The following is a 23,546-nucleotide window of genomic DNA, read 5'->3' on the forward strand; positions in this document are numbered from 1 at the left end:
CCATGGGCTAGCGGTGGATTGCATGCAGTTTCGGGACCGGCTCCACTCTCTTTTTTATGGCAAGAACACATTGTTTTATGGCCAAATGGGCTTTCTCTCAGATGTTAAGAGCACGTCTGAGGGTCCGACACGCAGTGATCAGGGGTGCGGGCTGCTTAGCGGCAATGTCTATGGGTGCATCTGGTGGGGGTAGTAGACCAAAGAACATATTCCTTGTTTTATGGCCAAATAGGTTTTCGCTCGTCTTCCCTAGTTGGCATCAATGGTAGATGGTAAAATATAAGAGCCCGTTGGAGGCTTCCACATTCAGCGTGCAGGGGTGCAGGCTGCTCTCCACAGCGGCAATGTTTATGGGTGCATCTGGTGGGTGTAGCAGCTGCTTGAGGTGCAGCGCGGCATGTTGTCGGCTGGTCGCTCCTCCTGTGACCTGCTTGCGGGCACCATGAGGATAACGAGTGAGGGTTCACACTAGTTGGGCAACTTGTTAAGTCTGGGGTGGCATACAGAGAGGTTTGGGGGCAAGGAGGGCACCCAACTGCAGTTTAGAACACCCGGGCCTTGTGCAGCCTCTGGATTAATAATCAAGCCTTCTTCCGGCTCAGATTGGCAGCACACTGCCCCAGCAACTCGACCATGCTGGGACGGTACATAGTGTCTGCATGGCATAGTTGTTCATGGGTTGTGGGAGCCGGGCCACCCCTCCCCTCTTTTATCATGGAGAAAGATATGGGGCTGGAGAAAGGGGTTACAGGGACAAGAGAAGGGGGTATTAAGGGGGCTGGGGCCATTTCCGCGACGTGCCTGCATGTACCAAGTCTAGGACAATTATGGGATAACCGGACTGCCACACATTTCCTACCACCCAGCGTTCCCCTAGGTCTCCCGATAAAAATGGTTCCTCACTTGTGTGGGTAGGCTTAGTGCCTGCAACAAGAAATGTCCCAAAACGTACTGTGGAGAGTTAGAAATTATTGATCGCAAAACGACCTGGTTTTGCGAGAGGGTCACCTGCGTTTTTGGTCCCGGGCTCAGCGGCATTACAAATTGAATTACGCTGTGAGTGAGTGTGTCACACAACGGTCCTCATATAGTTGGTTCAGAAAAGCATGTTCCAGTTAACGCTTTGTCTCATGAGGACAACTTGAGGACCCTGCAAGAAATTGTTGGCATTGATGGCATACAAGGTGATCTGAAGAATGGCCAATGCATTGGAGTCTACAAAAGGGAGGTCAGCCAGGCACACCTTCTCACAACAGTTTTATATAATAGCTATTACCAATGCAGAAAACATTTCAAAGCAGCTTTAAAAGTATTAGGTGTCAGGAACTATGAATTGGAGTCTCTGGTTCTTAACTACAAATAACCATAGTGTATTTTAAACCTGAAAAATGGGAAACCAATTCAAATTGCTGTGCTACAACATAAATGTACATATTTAGACAGCGGAGTTTCACACAAAAATGATTACAAGAAATATGTAAACCTGATAATGAGGAGCATGACTTTGGAAAGCTCAGTCCTTATTCTGGTATACTGGCAAAAACGCAAAAACGCCATTTCGTAGCAGAAAAAAAGCACAAGTTATGCCAATAGCATCCAATTGTATTGTGGTTTCTCGCATTGTTCTGGTGTGGTCTGGCTAAATGTTTGCCATGAATGGCACGTATTTACTTGAAGTTTAATATCACAATTTGGGAAATTTTACATAAGCACAATGCAAAGTTACTGATAGTATGTCAGAGTAACAAATTTCACCACATCCCAATTTAAATATCTCACTAAATTCATTTTAACACATAAGTTTTCCTTTTATGGGATTCAAAATAAAAAATAAATCATTATTTTTAATCCGCAAAATGCCTGCACTGCTGTATCCGACAATTCATCCTTTTTAAATTACTAAATATTTTAGTCCCATTATCTCAGGTGAGTCCACTGGCCCTTCTCATATAAAACCTGCCGCTATGTGAAACCCAGAACCTTGCACTGGGACCCCGTGGGTATGTCAAGTGTGTATATTTGCATTTAGTGTGTTGCACATGTATGGTAAAATGACTTTGTGTGTTGTAAGAGACTGAGCACTAGGCCTACTGGGATCCATTTTGGATGCCCCTGATATTAGCTTGGCACAACAGGGATTATAAGAATAGCTTCTAAAGACAGTGGAAGGGTATTGCCGACGTTCCTGCAGCTGGCAGGTGGAGACCTATACATGGAAGTGATGGAGGATGGAGACAGGTTTACCTCTGGAAACTGAACAAGATCCTTGTTAGCACAAAACTGCTGATTTGCTTCTGATCAGTACCATTTGATGGATGGTAGGGGTGAGGTGTAGGTCTTCATTTTCTGTTGATCCACTTGATGAAGTTTCTAGGAAGGGTGTGCATTTTTGTCTGTCCCCGATCAGTGATTCAGTAAGGCTGGTGACAGACAGGTGCAGAGAACTCACACTTTATTGCCCCCACATTTAGAATGCTCCTGCTTGGAGTCAGCCCTATTGCTAACTGCTGTAAGAACTATAACTTTACACAAATGCTGTGTCTGGAGAGCAGCCGAAGGATGACGCTGGAAAGAAACCCAACCCAAACTGATTATGAAACCTTAGATAGTGGATCACACCCGTCTGGAAAATGTATATAGAAGTAGGATCCAAACCACCCCACTTTGGTCCAGTTCCAGGTTCTTCTTGACCAAGGAAGGGAGGGCTTCATAGAGCACATGAAGAGCTGCTGTGCAAGTAGAGATAGGGGTCTACCTGACAGCCAGCCTCCCTAAGGTGACAGGACATAACCACAAATCTGCACATTCTGTTGTAGAAGCACAGGGTCTGCCTGAAATGCCTACCTGCCTGCTGAGAGAAGGAGGGACTGTGCCTGGACCCGAAGGATGAGACGCTGTCTAGGAGGAGGGCTGATGAGGCCTCACTAAGGTGAAACCGGTCCTAGGTTGCTTGTTTTCTGATTTAGAGTGGACCTGGCCTCACAGTATGTGTTTGGAATGTTCCCACTCGAGGAGGGTCAAGACTGGACCCAGCCATATGCAAATCGTACGGAGGTGGCATGGTGTGCAACATATGGATTGGCCAGGAGGTTGCAACAGCCAGAAAGACACCACTCCAAGGGATTGGACTGGGGGCTATAACTGCCACACCAGAAATCCGGTTGGCAGCCCACCTGGAGGGCCACTGCCATATAAGTGCTGCCATGAGGAAGGCTGCCGGCACAGGCCTTGAAAGAGTGGAGCCGCTGCCATAAGGGCGGGAAGCCAGACCTTATCCTCAACATAGCCTAAAATGCTACAATAACAGCAGGTAAATAACACAGCTTAGCCTCAATAGGAGACAAGAGACTGAAGGTGTGCAGACAAGACTACCACACACCCGAAAACCTTATGCCAAAGGGGTAAGGAGACATTAAACTGAGTTGAACATTTGCTCTGTGAGAGTATTTGAGCAGTCTACATTTGAGCCTTCGGTCATAGAGGGAGGAAGGCTGATACAAGTAGAATACGATGAAGAAAGGGATAAAGAGCCTCAGTATTTAACACACCTTAGTTTGCAACCCTTTGGGCCATTTCAATTGAATCAAGTAGTATTTAGTCTGTTGATTAAAGTACTTCCTTTTACATAGAAGATAAGAACTGGAATCAGATTATTGACTGTTGAGAAATGAGCTCAGTACTTCACTGAGAAGTATGTCACTGCTCGCCCTCCCTAACCACAGAAAGTATTGTTCTTGGCCCAATTTCCAGATCCTTAGGAGGAAGGACTTCATAACACCAGAGGCAAACAACCTCAACCATCATAGTTGAGGCACAGTAGACTGACTGCTCTGTGGCCCTCCGAATGGGGTCTGATAGTCACTAACAAATACAAAAGTATATACAGAAGTACTCTACAACTTTAAGGCAATATTTGCCTTTCTCCAAAGCCAACAAGGAATCCATGTCGTTTTTTTAGATACAGTATATTATCTAGAATCATATGTACATCTATTACACTACCAAAATCTCTCAAACATTGCATATTTACCGCCAGAGAAGTTCCCATTATTATAAGCAGATCAGCATTCCCAAAGTCCTTTGAAAACTCATAGAAACGTTTTGGAAGATCTTCTCCAAAAAAGACAATGTCTGGTTTTACAACTCCATGACAAAACTTGCATCTTGGAATGTGTCCATTCACTATTGATTCCTAAAATAAAATAAAATTGAAAAAACCCATCAAATGTTTGTTTAAATGTACAAAACAGTTTTACAAAAAACCTAATAGATTCAATCAATCAGGGGATTTAAAAAGCACGACTAATCACCCTGGTACACCCTTCCTGTATATATGATGTGTATTGTGCGGTGTGTGTTGTAAGATGGCATTAGCTCTCAACAACAGCAAAAGTGGTCTATAGATTGGATGTAAAAATACTATTCAATGGGTGAAAGGAAACTACAAGAAGAAGCGTATTAACTAGTCACATTCCACCCGCTCAGTCTCAAAAACATAGAAATGGAATTCATTAAAAATAAGACAGAACATCAATTTATCATTATAGCATTTCACCATTGTAACAGAACCAAAGTATGATATGGGTACACTAAAAGTTTACGCGACACCATAATCCTTTGAGAGATTTGTTTCCACGCAGGTTAACAGATTTTGGTCCCCCATCGTTAAAGAACACATTACTTACCTACAGTAACACATTTTCTGGTAGAGACTCTTTCTTTTTTTTTTTTATGATGTCAAATCCTGTGGTCATTTTTTTTTATTTCTGTAATTCTTTGCGATAGTTCGATTGTCCAAGTTCTGCTTGTCGTTGTCTTCTGCCGCCCCCTTCGCGATGCTTCGTTGGTATCCTTGTCCCTCGACCCGGACGATAGAGATGATAGAGAAGGATAAAGGTAGAAAATGAAAAAAGGAGAGGAGCCTTGCACACTGGTTTCCTTTTGTAAGCGCACGGATCCGCAGAGTGTGCCACCTCTATTGTTGTCTAGATTCTGCGCCTATGGGGGTTTATGCGATGATAGGTAGAGGTCTAGGGGCCCCCACATGTTCGACTGCCTGTGAGTTTTCGGTGAGTGTTTCGCTGTGATGTTATCTGCCCCCCTTAGGAAAGTGACCCAGTTGAGCCATGCCTGGGGCGCAGCTTTCGAAGTGTCCTTCCAATTACTTAGGACTATTTTGACTGCAGCCGACAGCAATAGGTCAATGAGGTCTCGATCTTCTGTCGTTGTGATTGACGGGGACGCAAAACCTAGGACTAGACTTGGGAAATCTATGTGTATGGCTACTCCTGTGATCTCATTGATAAGTGTTCCAATTCTATCCCAGAATTCCCTGATCTTAGGACAGCTAAGCAGAAGGTGTTCTAAGTCTCCCTTCCCTTTGCCACAATTCCAGCATGCATCATTCTCTCGGATCCCCAAGGAGGCCAGGCGGGCCGGTGTCCAGTATGCCTTGTGCACTAGCCAATATTTGGTCTGGTTGAGCGCTGCCGTTATCTTTTTCCTAGAGGAGGATCTCCATAGCTCTGCTCTCTCGGCCTCGCTTAGCTCCCTCCCTGCTAAAGCCCCCCAGAAACTTGTGACCTTATCGTTGAGTTTGGTGTTTTTGGGGCGGAGGGCTTTGTATAGGTGTGCTACTTGGTGTCCTAGTGTGTTGAGACTGGCTGCAAGTTGTATGAGCGATGGCGTCCGGCTGTTGAGGTTTGCCTTCCTGATTGCTACTTTAATTTTCAGGAAGTTGTAGAGTTTTATGCTTTGTAGGTTGTGAGTTTCCTTGAGGGTGTCAAAGGTTGTGTACGCACCCTGTTTCTGAAGGTCCTGGGCAGTGGAGATGCCATGTCTGTACCATTTGTGCATGTCTAGAACCTTATCCCTGTATTTCAATGTGGGGTTGTGCCAGATGGATTCAAATTGGCCTCCCTTGATGCTTGTTGTCAATAGTTTGTCGACACTCAGAAGAGCTGTTTTCGTGTTCTTCAGGACGGGGTTGTCCTTGACTGCTGGGTGTCGGGTGGCGGTGAGGAGGGTGATGCCTTTTAATAGTCCACGCTCGAGTGTTAGCCATGCTGGGGTATATTCCTGTCTTGGGTCCAGCCAGTGTAGCCCCGTCTGGCTATGCATGCTACCTGGAATCGTTTGAAATTTGTGTTCAGACCGCCCTGATCTTTTGAGAGCCTAAACTTGTGAAGGCTTATTCTGGGTTTTTTCCCTCTCCACAAGAAGTTGTTCAGTATCTTGTCTAGTCTCTTGTGGAAGTCTTCTGTGTTAATCAGTGGGAGCATGGTTAGCATATAGTTAACCATCGGTGTGAGCATCATTTTTATCGCTTCTACCCTTCCCCACCATGTTGTGAATTTGGGGGACCACCCTTCTACTTTATCCTTAATTTTCTGGATTGTTGCTTGCTCATTGTGTTCCAGTGTGTTCTTAGGTCTCTCTCAAAGAGGATGCCTAAGTATTTTATGGGCTTCTGTTGCCATGTTATTCCGGACGTTCCCAGTACCGTTCTTGTTTGTGGATGTTTAAAGGTTTGCACTCTGATTTGTCTTTGTTGAGTTTGTACCCCGAGACCTGGGCGTATTTTTCAATAGTGTCAGTCAGTGCTTTAATGGATCTTTCTGGGTCTTCTGTGACTATTAGTACGTCGTCCGCGTAAGCCGCTAGCTTGAACGTTTCTCCCCCTATTGGTATTCCCACTATATCTTCGTTTGTTCTAATCATCGTGAGGAGAGGTTCTATGGCTAATAGGAAAAGGGCTGGTGAGAGTGGGCAACCTTGTCTCGTTCCCCTGCCCAGGTTGAGTATGTTCGATGTGCCTCCGTTGACCACCACCCGCGCTTTGGGGATGTTGTATAGGGCCATCACCATTTTCCTATAGTTTGGTCCTAAACCGAATTTGCCCATGCATTGATCTAAAAATGGCCATGAAACCCTATCGAAAGCTTTCTCAGCGTCCAGGGCTATCATGACTGCTGCATTGCTGCGTTGGGAGGAGTGGTTAATTATGTGGCATAGTAGTCTCGTGTTGTCGTGGGACATGCGGTTTTTGAGGTATCCTACTTGAGAGTTGTGTATAAGTTTGGGTAGATATGCGTTGAGTCTATTAGCAAGTATTTTTGCGTAGATCTTGCAGTCTACATTTATGAGGGAGATCGGTCTAAAGTTCTTCGCCTCAGTTGTATCCTTCCCTTCCTTTGGTATAACAATTATATTTGCCTCGGCCATCGAGGGTGTCATGCGTCCAGTCAGGACACATTCCGTGAATACCTGTTTCATTGTGGGTTTGAGACTGTGCAGGTACTTCTTGTAGAAGCCAGCTGTGAAACCATCTGGCCCCGGTGCTTTATTGTCCTTGAGGCTTGCCGTGGCATTCTCTATCTCATCCTCCGTTATGGTCAGCTCTAGGATGTCGCGTTCACGGTCTGATAGTGTGGGTGTGGTTATGCTTCCTAGCAGCTCTTTGCCCCCATCCTCCTTTAGCGTTTCAACTTTGGTATACAGTCCCTCATAGAAGTCTCTGAAGACCTCTAGGATGTCTTTGTTTGCGGTCATGGACTTGCCATGTCTATCTTTGATGGCCCCTATCATGTGCTTTTTCTGTTTTACCCTTAGGTAAGATGCTAGGTTTTTGCCCGCTTTGTTTGCAGTGCAGAGGTTAATAGATTTGTATTTATTGATTCAGGTCCCTGCTCGCTCACTCAGTATTCTATTAAGTTCGTACTTCCGTTTGGTCAGGTTCGTGAGTGTGTTCTTATCTTCCATTCTGGCTATGTGGCTGCCCTCCAGCTTTTTAATCTCTTTCTCTAGGTCTTCAATTTTCTTGTTCCTTTCTTTGTTCATTCTGCCCTTAACTGTCATGACTGTTCCCCGGATGGTGGCATTTAGGGCGTCCCATAGTACTTCCATGTTTGTCTCTGGTGTGTCATTCATTAGCATGTATCTCGGCTTTCGCTGAGATGTGGTGGAGTAGACTGTCATCGAATCGCCATCTGCGGGTTGGCTTTTCGTTGTGCTGGCCAGATAGGGTAAGGCTTATGTGCGAGTGATCTGATACTGATCTGGGTCCTATCTCCGTGTGGTCTATGAGGTGGGTGTGTGTTTGTGACATCAGGATATAATCTATTCGGCTGTATGAGTTGTGTGGGTTGGAGTAGAATGTGTATTCTCTGGCATCTGGGTTGCTTAAGCGCCATGGGTCTCTCAGTCTTAGTTTGGAGCATAGGTTCTTCAGGATGTTGGGATTGTTTGTTGATTGGCTTGGTCGGTGTGGGTGCTTGTCGATCGCTGGGTCAAGAACTTGGTTCATATCTCCTGCGACGATCAGCAGGTCGCCCAGCGGTAGGGTGTGTAGTTGTGCTCCTACCCCCTCCCAAAATGGTTTGTCTTCGGTGTTGGGACCATATATGTTTGCCACATGAAATGTTTCTCCCGCTCTTCTAAGAGTGGTCACAAGTGTTCTTCCTTGGTTGTCTGCTTGTGAGTCTACCACTGCTAGTTTGGAGTTTTTGCTGATGATTGTTACTACCCCATTCTTCTTATTCTGTGCCGGTGATCCCACCACCTCGCCTATCCAGTTCGCACCTATGCGCCCTATGTCCGCTGCTTCTAATCTCGTTTCTTGGAGCACATATATGTCACTTTTAAGTTTCTTGAGGTGCTCGAGCACCTTCCTCCTTTTCACCGGACTGTTAAGACCCTTGACGTTTAGGGACACTATCTTAATGTCAGTCGCGATGCTACTCTGGTTGGTGTTTGTCATTTATGATGCTTTGTATTTCGCGGTCCTTGTGGCCCTTCTCTGTGTGCTTCTGGTCTCAGGGTTGTGTGTGGATCCATGTCCCTACGCCTGCGCTTGCTGCTCCTCGATGTGAGTGTATAGAGAGAGGAATAATAGAAGAAGAGAAGATGATAGAAAGTAAGCCCATGTATACGCTCCCCGCTCCCCCCGCTTCCCCTGCCCCCTCCGCCCATCCCTCCCCTCCCGCCCTCCCTTACTTGCTGAGTGGGTGTGCGACGACAAAGTTCCTCTGCCCCGCATCATCCCTGAGGTAGAGTTTGTGTTCTTCCTTTGGTATAGCCTTTGAGGTAGGAGAGAAAAAGGCACAGTCTTCCTCTGTCTCTGTCCCATCGTCTTGGCTTGTTCGATTTGTTCCTTTTTGTCCTGTGATCCGTTGGACAGGAAAAATCAGAACCTGACGTGGGCAGGAAGCAAGATCGTGCTGACCCAGGATTACTCAAAGCCAACGGGAGAGTCAAGAAAAGGATTCCTGGCCCTCAGAGAAACCCTGCGTAAAAGAGGCGCCACCTTCAGTTTCGTTGGTCCTGCCAGGTTCAAAGTAACAGACAAATGGAAAACAATGATTTTTGAATGCCCAGGAGACCTAAGAAGCTACCTGCTAGGACCGCCGGTGGAAGAGATGAAGGAAATAAAAAGCCCCGGAGCAGCGAAAAGAAGTGCCTCACCAGACGTGAACGGACAATCTGAGTAAGACGCACCACAACTACAAAATATAAAATACAAGACAACATATCTACCTCATGATACCCAGGACAGATAAAGAGGAGCTAGAACTAGACACAATGGCCTGGTTGTACCCCCAAGCAGATACAACAAGGCTCACCAGCGGACTGTGGTAGAGACTCTTTCTAAATGCAATTTCATAACATGTGATTTTCCTGAGGCATCAGAATGGATCCAGAAACTTTTGATAGCAATTCTGTTGTGCGTCAGTAGGTGGCATCATGCAACTGCTTCAGATTGGTCCTGCCTTGGATGTGACGTCAGAGCCACTATATCTGCACCACCCTTATGCACTGACATCAGTTTCTCTCTGATCTTTGCCCGTGCTGTCTGGCGCGGAGCCCAGAGAAATCTGAATGTACCAGTGAGCAGTATTCTAGGCTGGAATCTTATTATTTAACTATAGGAGTTCATTACACGGAACGGGAAGGAGGGAGGGCCAGTGAGGAATCTATGGTTAGAAAATCTCTTCCTGAAAAAGGCGTTACCATAGGTACCTAACTTTTTTTCTGGTGGAGACTTCTAACTGCAGATTTCTTGCCTTGTGAATAGATACCAAAGCAGTACCTCCCTGGTGGTGAGTCTGCAGAACGGCTCAGACCAGGACAAATATCCTGCAGGATGAATTGGGCAAAGTTCTCAATCCACCAGACCTGGATATACAAGCAGTAGTGCTTTGTGAACATGTGGAGGGATGCTCATATAGCAGCCTGGCAAATATCTAGGAGTGGCACACTGCGTATCAGCGCAGTGGTAGGAGCCTCTGATCTAGTTGAATGAGCATTCAAGCCTTCTGGGGACTGCTTTTTATCTAGCCCATAGCAGATTGTGATGCACAAAACGATCAATCAGGAGATGGTCCTCTTTTGAACAGCTTTGCCTTATTTTGCTCCATAAAGCTGACCGTCGAAGAGACAACATCTGGTCTGATTGATATAAAGGCGGAGAGCCCTCTAATGGTCAAGACAGTGAAGCCACTCCTTTGAGGGGTGGAACATAGAAAGCAGACAGGGTGCTGAATTGCTCTATGCTCAAGGGTTGCGCTTTTGCCAAGAGAACCAACTTGTCTAAGAAGAAGGATGTGTATGGTTGTTGCACAGACAAAACCTGAAGTTTGCTCAATCACTGGGCTGATATTACAGTGAAACTCTGTTTTGATAGTTAGAAAGTGGAAAGAACAACTATGCATCAGTTCAAATGGAGTGCACATCGCACAGGTGAGACCAAATTAAGGTCCCACTGCAGCATTTCAAAAAGTGAACATGTAGCTCTGCCCTTTTTAGAAGAGCTTCAAAATGGATAATTTAAAAATGGATGGCTGATCTTGTAAGTGCAGAAAGGCTGAAAAGATAGCCTTTAACTGTGGCGATAGCAAGGCCAGAGAAAAACAAAACAAGAGAATGTCTGACAACGTTGCATATAAAGGTAATATGTCACCAGAGGAACACCAGACAAATGTCTCCCAGCGTTCTGCATGCACAATTTTCGTGACTGAAAGCCTGGCCGCCAAGATGATGCCAACCACTTCAAGAGGTGCAAGGGGGTTGAAAGTTCTCAATGTCAGCGTTCAATCTCCATGCAAAGAGGGATAAGATGTGCAGGTTTGGATGCTGGACCTGGACTTGCTGCTGCAACAGGAGGTCCTCCCATAGGGTCAGCCACAATGAAGCACATATGCTGATGGATAGAAATTCCTGAAGTCTCCTCTGACACATCATTGGAGTCAGACAGGTTTCCTTGGTGCTGGCACTTCAGATCTCACTGCTGAGACTGCATGTGCCACCTGGCATTGTCCACGAGCAGGATGAATGAGGCCAAGAGGCCCAGCAGCCCCAGAGCAGCACTCACTTAAACCTAGATCAAGGGCTGAAACATTGGGACTCATTGAGGCAGAGGGGAGATTCAAAAGAGCTTTATATCCAGGATGCCTCCAACGAAGGGGGACCATTATGAAAGAATCAGCTATAACTACACCACGCTGATGGAAAAGCCCAATAATGTTAAAGGGTCATCTGTCGTTAGGAGATGGCTCACGACTGTTGGTGGCAAACCCACCTTCAATAGCCAGTCATAGACGTATGGGAAGACTGGTATTCCAAACTCAGTAAATGGACTGTGACCACAGCCATCACCTTTGTGAACACCTGAGGTGCACTATTAAGGCCCAAGGGAAGCACCGAAAACTGCAAGTGCTCTTGCCCTACCTAAAACTGGAGGTAGCAGCTGTGAGATGGCAGGACAGGGATGTGAAAGTAATCGTCCTGCAGATCCACCACCCCCATCCAGTCTCCTAGGCATAGGGCAGACAGAACTTGGGGCAGTGTAAGCATTTACAACTTGTCCTCTCTGAGTAAGAAATTCAGACGATGAACTAGGATACGATTAAGACCTAAGAAAACAGCCAGTCCAGATCTGATGCCAGCACCCTATCTAAGGCTCCCTTTACCAAGAGAACCTGAACTTCTCCACGGAGTATGGACAAGTAGTCCTCCGGGAGGTGTTGTGGTGTGGGAGGCATATCTGCAGGATATTATAAGAAGGGTAGGAAGTAACCATGTTTCTCCACCTGGAGCATCAGTTGGTCGGATGTAATGCTCCTTCACCCGGAGAGGTGGGATGTGACACACCCTCCTACAAGGCAATCGGGAGCTGCCAAGGGTGAACTAAAGTGGTTTTGAAACATTTGCAGGAGGAAGGGGCTGGGGTTTGAGTAGCATATTTCCCTGGGTGCCTTATCCTCTGCCTCAACCTCGACAGTACTGATAGGACTGTTGTTGTTAAGGTGCGTCTAGACATTGCCTCAGCTGATATCCCCTGCTGAAGCCTCAAAATGGGCAAAATTGCTGGGGGGGAACTGCTGAATAGGCAGAGGAAGGCCTGGAGAGCAGGCTGCAGCGTCACAGTCACCATTATTATGCTGACAGTATACTTCTGGCTCTGAATGGGCAAAAATGGGTGGTGACTGTGACCTAAGAAGTGTCAGATGGGTTCGGAGTCTGACAACACCATTGGCTCTGCTTCCAGCATCGGTGATGGCGTTGAGGCTCTGAGTGATGGTATGGGTTGCGATGCCTAAGGAGCCATCGGATGTTGTGCAGCGGTTGGAATCAGTGGAGCAGAGTTCATTGAGGGCTTCGGAATGGGGCTGAATGCTGCATTTGGCATTAGGGAGGGATCCGCTGTTGGTAGCCGACTGATGCCTACCTTGTATCCTTGGGGCCTGAAGGAGCTCCAGCGCGATCAGGTGGAGTACCAAAGATATTGTGCACAGCCAACCTGAGCTCACAGAGCTATTGTGGCATCCCTCATGGCACAGGGTGCATCGGGAGCAGCTGGCGGAATCACTTCTGAAGTCTGGGAACAACTCTGCAGCCTAGAGATACCTGTGCATCATGCGACTCAGATTGTTGTGAGTGGTGGGAAGATAGAGACCGATTCTTGTAAACTCTTGTGCAGCTCATATTTTTTGGGATCTACCCAAACTCTGTTACTTCGACGAAGACCAGTCCAGAGATCGATCTTGGGAGCGAGAGCATGTCCGCACCCTCAACTTCAACCAAGACAGTGTCTTCTTTGACTTCTTGCGTAGTTCAGAAAGGTCAAGTTTGGCTTTGCTGTGGTAGGATGCCAAGTCATGCTTGGACCCAAGGCACCAGAGACAGACCTGGTGGGTATCGATTACCGCAAACCAACAGTGGAGCGAGGGTCAAAGGGATATAGAGTTTAAAGACCTGTGCGTGGTTCAAATCTCCAGCTACACTATATCCACAACACAAAGGAACACAGGGGGTGTAGATGCCAGCTAATCTGGCCAGGCTGCCAATACAGACTATCAAAGTCACAGGGGTGCTTAGGTCACCTAAGGACAGCCTCTAAGACAAAGGTGAACAACGAGTGGCGAAAAAACAACAGACACTGTAAAGACCCCAGAACCGTTTCAAAGAGTGGTTGAAAGAATCCAAACCATCGGGTAATGGGTTGCCATCAAAAAGACTTGATGATCAGTCATATCATCTGGCCATCCCAGGTGTGAGTTGGCTAATCCCCTGATCATTGGGATAAAGACGCCACACCATTAGTTGCTAGTCTTGGATTTGATCCACCAACAAATACGGGCCACCATCTATTAGCTGATCTTTGATGGTTGTAGAGAAATTACAGTGCAACAAAAGACTAAAGTGGTGAATTAAAATAGGATGATGTGTCCTCCATACATAAATGTATTCCTTAGCCGCACAACATCCCCAAATTAAAAACCAGAACAATGCAAAGGAGACAGCAACAAATATCTGTCTAATAAAGGGCCAACATGTTTCTGCCTAGCGGACAACCTGTCCCATGGCTTTCATCAGGGCCTCTGCTCTATGAATAGTTGCACTCTGTTATTGAAAGAACTGTGACTAAGTCAAAAAACAAAACATAACAAAGGTTAAATGATAAAGGGTGGAAACAATACAACCTGTACCAACCTAAGTACACACATCCAACATGTCAATTGGAACGTATGTCTCTGAGGAGAAAATATATAATGATTAGTGTCAAAAAAGCAGTGTCTACTATTCCTAACCACAGGAGTGTCACCCTGAGCTCGTTAAACATAAATTAACCATTTTTGCTCACCCATCATGACAGGGGAAAGGACCTCACCTCACCTGGACCATGCTCAGGTTCTACGAGGCCCCGCACTATGGACATAAAAGAAGCAAAACAGAGAGTGGAGACACCGTGAGGCTATTGCATACATAGTTCAAAGATGTCCATCAATCCCCTCTGTTATACCTGTCAACTTTTATCCACTTCTAACAGAAAGAGATTCTTACCACCTGATAAAAATTAACCCCTAGTCTCAAAGTATCCCACTATAATCATGCTTTTCCTCATCTTAGTTTTGCCCTTAGTCATTCTAGGCTACCTTTAGCTACTGTTATATTGTCAGGAAAAACAAAGTGCCTCAATACATATAATGTTAATCCAAACTTCTAGCCAGTCTAAAGTCATTCATCCACAAAGTCTAGCTCAAAAGGTCTAGCCCATGCAGTCTAGCTATAGGAACTCAGAATGGTCCACTGCCTTACCTCTCCGTCGGTACCTCAAGCTCACTCCTGAGTCTTGGGGGAGGTACCGATAAGGAGAGGCAGGGCGTTTATATCACGAGCCTCATTCTTGAACTACTTTTACTTCCGCCGATATCGTGGGTGTGTAAATGCGCGCTTGCTTAAAATACAAAAGGTATCTGGAAAGCAAGTGGGGCGCCTCCCTTACGAAAACTTTATCATATCACTGGGCGTGTGTCAGCCGTATATCTCTTACAGGGGTTCACCACCATTCTTCACCATTACCCCAAACGCCCGGAAATCACGCGATAACTCTCGCGAAACGGACTACAACATGACGTCATGCCGTCAATGTTTGTAGTTCCGCCGCGGAGGCTGTCGAAAAAGAAGGATAAGAAGTAGTTACTCTGAGCTTCTTGCCCCGGGTCATTCCGATTATGCAACCACAGAGGCATTATGTCATTATCCTTTCCCAGGACCCGATTTAAAACGGTTGAAGAACACTGAACTACAAAGTGACGTCATAGCTTCCATATTTGTAGTCCTTCAAATCGTATCGTTCCTAGAGGTATCGACTGCAGTATAAGGACCTACCATCCACATTAGTAGTACCCCACTATCATAGATCCCTCTTCAAGCACTGGGGGAGCAATCATAGTATGCTTCGACCAAGAGCCCCCCCGGCCACCCTCAATGCACACCAAGCAGCCATATAACCACTGTTGTGATAGATCAACCGAATAGAATTTGGGAAAAATGCCCTTCTAGAGTCTATCTTGATAATTTCTCAAAACCTTATCATGTATGTAGTTGGTTATTCAATGAAAAAGTTACGGAGTTCATGATGTTAACTTGCTCCAAACATATATAGGCATGAATATTTACTATATAATCATTTCATACTGGTCAGACTTCTCTGGACCCAGCTTCACACTACAGGTACACGGAGAGTACACATGGTGTCATGTAGTAGGTGCATAACGTAGTCGTGTATTCCCGCCCTTGATTCAGTTGCCTGATTTATCAACCCGTTATAGATTAACCCATTAGTCAGGAGATGAACCCTGCCGTTGACAACAACCTGAGCCAGTGGATGTTCATACAGAAGCCTGATCCACCCGATGAGCTTAGGGCCAAAACCAAATTTAGCAAGGTCTGCCCACAGATATGGCCACTCCACGTATCGAAGGCCATCGAGGAAACAAGTGAAACCAAGATGGCGGGGTCTCTTGAGGAGCCGGACGCCATGAAGACGGCGAAGATTGAGCGCGGTGTTGCGATGGGGGATGAAGCCGGATTGGTCCGGGTGGATCAAGTCACTGATCACCGTAATCAGCCGGTTTGCCAAGAGCTTCGCCAGAATTTTGGGTTCCACATTCAAAAGCGAAATCGGCCGATACGATGAACAGTTTTCACGGGGCTTGCCATCTTTATGAATGACCACAATGGACGCCAGTCTCTGGTCTCGGGGAAGAGACCCAAGATCTCGCGATGCCGAGAACATCCGACGAAGATGTGGCACCATTTTGTCAGGGCACAGCTTGTACAGTTCAACTGGTATACCATTCGGACCTGAGGCCTTCCCAGAACGAAGTGAGCGGATAGCGAGCGCTACTTCATCGGTGGAAAATTCCGCCTCCATAAGCTCCTTGTCCGATTCAGACAGGCTAGGCAGCACGATATCCGGCAGCAACAAGTGCGAGTCCTCCTCCGGCCTATCCGAGACCGGCGCATAAACCGTCTGAAAATGCTGGGCAAAGACCTCAACTATCTCAACCGGGTCCACCACTTGCGTACCATCCACTTTTTCAGCAACAGGCACCACCCGATTCAATCTATCCCTTTTGTCCAGCCAAGCAATCAACTTTCCCGCTTTATCACCAACATCATACAGACGCCCCTGCTGCTCACGATTCGTTGCCTTGGCCGCGTCAGTCACCAGAGCCCTATATTCAGACTGTTTAAGGGCCAAAGAGTGTAGTCCCTTAGGTGTGACCCCAGACTCCATCTGTTCCTCCAACTCAGTGATTTCATTCTCCAGGCCCACCACTTCCGCATTTTTGCGCTTCCTCTCGCTAGCAATCAAGGATAGGGTTTGACCCCGGATCACAGTTTTATAAGCCTCCCACAGGAGACAGGGGAGGACACCAATCCCTCATTCTCAGCAAAGTAGTAATCCATACACTTAACCACCTCCGTTCTAATCTTGGGATTACGAAGGTGCCAGGGGTTGATTGGGGCGATCCGGCCCCCGGCCCCCAATTGTATATCAATAGTAAGCCAGAGTGGAGAGTGGTCTGAAATCCCCCTAGCCAAATGCCTGATTTCCCTTACGGAGACCATCTGCACCTCCTGTACGAGGATATAATCAAGTTTCGAGAGACTCCCATGAGCTCTCGAGTAGAAAGTATCCTGGAGCTGCCCAGGGTGCAGTTGCCTCCAACAATCAACTAGACCCAATGTGTCCAAGAAACTCCCCAGCCATAGCTGCGACGCGGGCAGGAGTATGGGGGGGCTACGATCTTCATCCCCACTGACCACTGAATTAAAATCGCCACCCACAACCAACATGCCTTCCGGAAACCCCAGGATCACCCTGCCCAAATCAGTAAATGTGGTGGACTGTAGACCGGGCGGAACATAAACAGACAAAATGGAGATCACCTTCCCCTCCCACCGACCCGTAATAGCCGCATAGCGGCCTCTATCGTCCAGCACCGTGTCGTCTATCTCCAGGGGGAGGGAGTTCCTGACCAGGACACCCGCCCCTCTTGACCCAGTGGTAAATCCGGAATGGGCCACCAAACGGTAGCCTCGTCTATTCAGTGCATGGCACGTATTTCCTACTAAATGTGTCTCCTAGAGTAAAACTATATCTGGGGAGCATCGCTTCAAATATTGCAAAACTATCCCCCGTTTTATCCTATCACCAAGACCGTTAACGTTCCAGCTCAGCACCCTCAGCCCCCTACTCCCATCCCAGTAATGTACACTCCGCCTCCCCCGCCACGAAACAGGCACATAGGATAAAATCTGGAACAAAGCGTAGCCTCGATACAAACAAAAAGGAAAAGACCACCCCACCACCCCCAATGGAACCCTCAAAACACACACCCCCACCCTGCACCCCTGCGGTAGACCAGAAAGCCACCCCAACTTGCAGTGTGCCTGTCGCCCGAATAAACTAACCTACAAGAAGAGAGAAAAAAGTCCCCAGAGGAGGAAGGTCCCGATTCCCCCCACCCCTGGGTATCCACACTGTATCAACATAATAGTCACAGAGCCACTGCCATAAGTCCATAAAATTGGCTCGCCGGCGCAGACTCACTACTCCTGTTCCTCCAAGCCGCCTTCGGCGCCTCTCGAACTCTCTGGGTTGGTACGGTGTGCCGGCAAAGTGTCCAACCAGTCACTGGCCACCTCGGGGCGGTCAGAAAAGAGCGCACGTTCTTCATATTCAATCCTTAGGCGGGCTGGAAAAAGCATGGCGTATTTCAGTCCCATGTCCCTGAGTCGCCTCCTCACCCCCGTAAAACCCATACGTTGTTTCTGTACCGCCTGTGTGAAATCCGGATAAAAACTGACCAACGTATTCTCAAATTTAGTGGGACCATTGGTACGTGAAGCTTGCAGGATAGCGTCCCTGTCCCGGAAATTGAAAATCCTGGCTAATATAGGCCTCGGAGCGGCCCCCAGCTTGGGCTTTCCACCGGGGACTCTATGAGCACGCTCCACCGTGAAAAAGTTACTGAGGCCCTTGGGTGCCAGGTGTTTTAGAACAAGGTCTTCCACCAGAAGGTCTGTAGACACGTCCGCGGAGTTATCCGGAACTCCTACGATGCGGACGTTGTTGCGCCTGGCCCGGCTCTCGAAATCATCCAGCCGGCGGGCAAACAAGTCACTGGAAGTCCGGAGATTACGAACTTCGGCCTGGAGATCCGAGACATCCGTGGTCAGGCTCGCAGTCTTGATGTCCAGGGACTTGACGCGTTCATTAGTTTTCCCCAAGTCCGTCCTAATAAGATTGACTTCGATCGCCACTGTGTCTATCTTAGCTGCAAGGGTTTCATACTGCTGACCCATGGTTATTCTAACACTTGCGATGGCGACCATAACATCCTTCAAAGTCGGATCTTCAACTGTAGGATGACCATCGCCAGTCTCCTCAAGGACCTTGCTCGCTCCGCCTGGGGATCCTTTAGGGCGAGTAAAGCGATCTATGGTCTGGGATTGGGTGGCCCGCTTCTCGGCGTCCGCCTTGCCCGCCATGATGAGCGAGGAGCTCTGACGGAACTGTTGGGATCTGGTCAGAATGATTTCCTTCGCGGCAAGCCTGTAGAGGCGAGAGGGTGAGGATCAGGAGCAAGCGTATGACTGGCAGCAGAATCAGGTCAGCCGTGCAGAGCGGCAGCAAATCGCCGTCAACAATGACCAAAAGCGAAACCGAAAGTACCACAGGGGCAGTGGGCGTGTCACACCAGCCGTTGTTGTTCAATTGCCACCTGGGTACCTCGGGGACTCAAGCCCGTGGATGGTCTACGATATAGGCTGCAAATTTCAAAGCGCAGTAAGTCCGGCTCCTGGCGGCCAAATCGATTTTTGAAAAAAAGTTGTTGTATCAGCAGGGCATCAGCAAAAGGTACCCGTCGTCCAAATCAGAATGATTTGCAGGATAGATGCGGGTATGTTTTGTTTTTTGATTTAGTCACAGTTCTTTCAATAACAAAGTGCAACTATTCATAGAGCAGAGGCCCTGATGAAAGCCATGGGACAGGTTGTCCGCTAGGCAGAAACATGTTGTCCCTTTATTAGACAGATATTTGTTGCTGTCTCCTTTGCACTGTTCTGGTTTTTAATTAGGGGATGTTGTTCGGCAAAGGAATAAATTTATGTATGGAGGACACATCATCCTATTTTAATTCACCACTTTTGTCTTTTGTTGCACTGTAATTTCACTACAACCATCAAAGATCAGCTAATAGATGGTGGCCCGTATTTGTTGGTGGATCAAATCCATGACCAGTAACTAATGGTGTGGCATCTTTATCCCAATGATCAGGGGATTAGCCAACTCATACCTGGGATGGCCAGATGATATGACTAATCATCAAGTCTTTTTGATGGCAACCCATAACCTGATGGTTTGGATTCTTTCAACCACTCTTTGAAACGGTTCTGGCATCTTTACAGTGTCTGTTGTTTTTCGCCACTCGTTGTTGTTCACCTTTGTCTTAGAGGCTGTCCTTAGGTGACCTAGGCACCCCTGTGACTTTGATAGTCTGTATTGGCAGCCTGGCCAGATTAGCGGGTATCAATTACCGACATCTGACAAAGACAATCCTATCCAGCTGCTTAAACCATGTTATTTTAGCGGAAGACATTGCACACTGAGAAACAATTGAGGAAAATCTTGTCAGACTGACGGAATTTGAAGGAGCTCCCGGTCTGCGTCGGAACGTGTCCAAAGGAAAGGAACTGATGTCAGCGCGGGGAAGTGGTGCAGATATACAGGCCCGACTACACATCTGGGGCAAGATGGATCCAATAGGGAACCACATAATACCACCTACTGAGTTAGGCAGATTTGTTATCAAACGTTTCTGGATCCAGTGTGGTGCCGGGGTGCATTTACAAGGTGAGGAATCTGTGGATAGTAATCTCTATCTGTAAAAAATACAATTTTCACAGTTCACAACTTCTGACGTGTTCAAATGTCCACGATTGTTGATGACAGAACACAAAGATAGTGGTACTGAAAAGCATGTACAACTAAAGGAAAGGATTAAGATTCTAAAAACAAAATCTAAATTTTGAATCAATTGGCTTGCATAATTGAAATAATATTGAAACATTTCCAGACTATGCAGTGTGGGTGATATTAAAACAGCCTTTTGAATGTTAGCCGTTTTCAATTTACCTGTGCTTCTTTAGCTGGAAATGGTGTGTAGCAAAGATGACATGAGGCTGTTAAGAATGAACCATGTGCCTCAACCAGCTTCTCCGAAGGAATTCCAGCAACTGAAACAAAAGAATCAAATGTACAGAGCACAATTATTTTTCGGATATTCGGGGCTTCAATCACTTTCCGCAGCACTACTTTAAATCTAAATGTTTTTATTGAGATTTAAAAATAAAGTTCTTTAAGCTATTAATTTCCAATCAATAAGGTTCTTCACCAACAATAAAACATCATCAATCCTATATACCCTTCCCCGACTCTCCCGAGTGTCCAGGGGAAGTAAATTGCTCCACGAAAAACTCCTCCACTGCCTCAAACAGGCTGCTATCTGAGGGGACGACCAGAAAGCTTAAAACCATAAATGTGCCTTCACTGCGTACTCCATATGGCTTGCTTGGTCCTCTACCTGCTGCGACCCACCTCCTTTATGGATGCTCTGCTACCATCTTTTTCATCAGGGATGTGACACTATTCAGGAGGCTTTATCATGATTGTGTGCCATCGTGCCTTTCTGCCCACATGCTAGGTTGCCAATAGGGGGATCCACCTCTCTTCAGCCGCCTTGTTGCTACATTTGTGGGGCTGGGAAATGTCCTCCTTGGCCCACCTCGATGTATTTCTGCCATGCATTATGTGTCCCTGCTATCACTGCATACCTTATCTGCCCATCTGCTGCTCCCAGGGAGGGTTCCTGCATGCACACCTCTACTCACAGTTCTCAAAGCCGTAGCAATGCACTCAGGTCCTTGTTAAACCAATGTCCACAACACAAGTAAGACAGCATATGGCCGCCTCCCTCCTACAGTGGGTTACTCACTTAAGGAAACCACAGCTGACCCCTCTCACGGACGTCAGGCCATTGGAGGAATTGCACTCCCTCCAGCGGTATCTTGAAGCATATTAGGTTCCCAGGGAAGACCACTGCTTCAGAGTATGCTGCTGATATCCAGCACACTCTACCACGTCTACGGTTCCCCTTCCTTTCCTCTATCAGTTAGGGAAATAAATGTAGGACTGGGACCTAAAGTCAGAGCCGGCTTTGGGAGCATGCTTGCTGCTGCCAAGCTCCATAGCTCCATTTTAAAAGTTATTCTAATAAATTCACTGTTACTGCAGCATGTTCTCAGGAACTATTCTAATACAAAAAGTATTTATTCTCTCATTTTCATTTATTTCCTGGATGGATTTTTTGTTTTGCAAATAAAGAGGGTGTGACTTAACTGCTAGGGTGCCCAACTTTCAAGCTAGGGAACCGGGTTCGAGTTTGGCGGGGGGCTCAAACATCCTGTGATTCTGGGCAACACACTAACCCTTCCTGTATGAAAATGAATGTGTCTGTCTGTAATGCAACTGGTGCTCATGTAAAGTGCTCTGACACCTTCGGGTCGAGTTTGTGCTATATAAAACTGCAAAAAAAATTTATGCTAGATGAAATAGATGTGAAGCTTCCGCAGGCTTTCCCGGACAAAAGGTCGAATAAATAATACAGTGGATTTTTAAAACCAATGTCCAATGACAATTTGCAACGCGATATTGCTAACAAAGGCAGTTAGATTAATCTAATTATAAATCTCACATGGTTTACAAGTTTTTGAAATATACACTGCATCTTTCTTTACTTCAGATTACCTTTTCCAGCTTCCAAGTGCATTCACAGTAAAATGTAAGTCCTCAGAATCTATCTAGAAGATGCAGGGTGGTAAAATCAGAGGTTTAAATCGGACTATCGCAAGCGTCGAGGGCAACACTTAACAAATTCAAAGGCGACCGTTCAATTACCAGACGTCATAGGCTTGGACATCATACAGGTTACACCACTCTTACATACTAAAGCCACCGGCAACAGTAAAGAAAATATAAACCCTTCTCAATGTATGAAATGACTCCACAAAAGTTATTAACTAACAGACAAGCAATGAAGAGCTTTCTGAACTCAGCATCAATTATTCCTCACAATTATTTTTTAAACATTAGCTTGACAATATCTAAAATTCAGAAATGTTACCATAACATACAAAACTCATTGTTGGAATAAGTTCTATTTCTACAAACAGAAACTACATTTATCTAAATGAGATGTGCTAAAAATCTGTCAACTTTGGAGAACCCTATTCAAATACCAGGGTGTCCGTAATATGGCATGGATCTATTGTGCCAAATACTGCCGTAATTATGTTACATATGTTCACTATAAATCAAAGATTAGCTGCTTCTTGGCAGTCCCACCACTTTACAATTGGTGGCATCATATATGTTATGAATGCCCACAATATGTGTATTATGGGATATTATGTCATGGAGGGCCAGAATGTCATAATAGAGCCACTCAAATGCCACAAAGAGACAGAAAGTTATCAAGGATAGTCATCATATTCCAAGAACGGGATATTATTGCAATGGATGGCCAAAATGTTGCTTGGAATGTCCACAATATAACAAGAACGGGCCGCTGGTATACCAAAAAAAGCCACATTGTCGCTAGGAATGTCCATGATATACCAAAGACGGATCTCTTATGCCAAAACAGCCACAACATTGTAAAGAATAATCACCGTATGTGACTAGTGGGTCTATATTATGTTTGGGGTAGCCACAAGGTCACATTAATGCCCACTCCATGTCCCTGATGGTCGGCTATTATATCAATGTCGATGAACACAGTTCCTGAAGGAAAAATGGACCTTTATAATTTTTTCCTCCAGAGACACAAGGAGTGATAGCCTCTCTAGCAGCTAAAGCCCTTGCACTGGGGTCTGCCTCTTTACTTTTTTCCTTTTAGGTTTTGTCCATCTTTAATTAATTCCTTTCCTTTGTCTATTTCTTTATTTTATCCAAGATAATTTTATTGCAACAGTTTTTCATAGCAGAACCTTTTTAGGGCTCGCCTATCCCAACCCGCAAGGAATGGATAGGGTAGAATTTTAGTGGGCAAAATAAGTTCTCAAACCATCGGGCGGATTTCTCACAGTTCACGTGAACACAAGCATGCGCTTTTCCCCCGAGAGCTTCACTT

At 46.3% G+C, this 23,546-nt stretch overlaps 1 protein-coding gene across 2 annotated transcripts in view; it reads right to left on the bottom strand.

Moving 5' to 3' along the window:
- The window catches only part of LOC147751698 (NAD-dependent protein deacetylase sirtuin-3-like), a 357,410-nt gene that overhangs the window by 20,628 nt on the left and 313,236 nt on the right, over window positions 1–23,546 (bottom strand). For both annotated transcript variants that reach the window (XM_086939215.1, XM_086939223.1), the window contains exons 5-6: window positions 20,492–20,592; window positions 4,031–4,192 (exon numbers count right to left, since the gene is read on the bottom strand). In XM_086939215.1, coding sequence (XP_086795341.1) covers window positions 4,031–4,192; window positions 20,492–20,592 — 263 coding nt within the window. The remainder of the gene's footprint in view (window positions 1–4,030; window positions 4,193–20,491; window positions 20,593–23,546) is intronic.

This window comes from Lissotriton vulgaris, chromosome 1_1 (genome assembly GCF_964263255.1).
Source record: "Lissotriton vulgaris chromosome 1_1, aLisVul1.2, whole genome shotgun sequence".
Taxonomy (NCBI): domain Eukaryota; kingdom Metazoa; phylum Chordata; class Amphibia; order Caudata; family Salamandridae; genus Lissotriton; species Lissotriton vulgaris.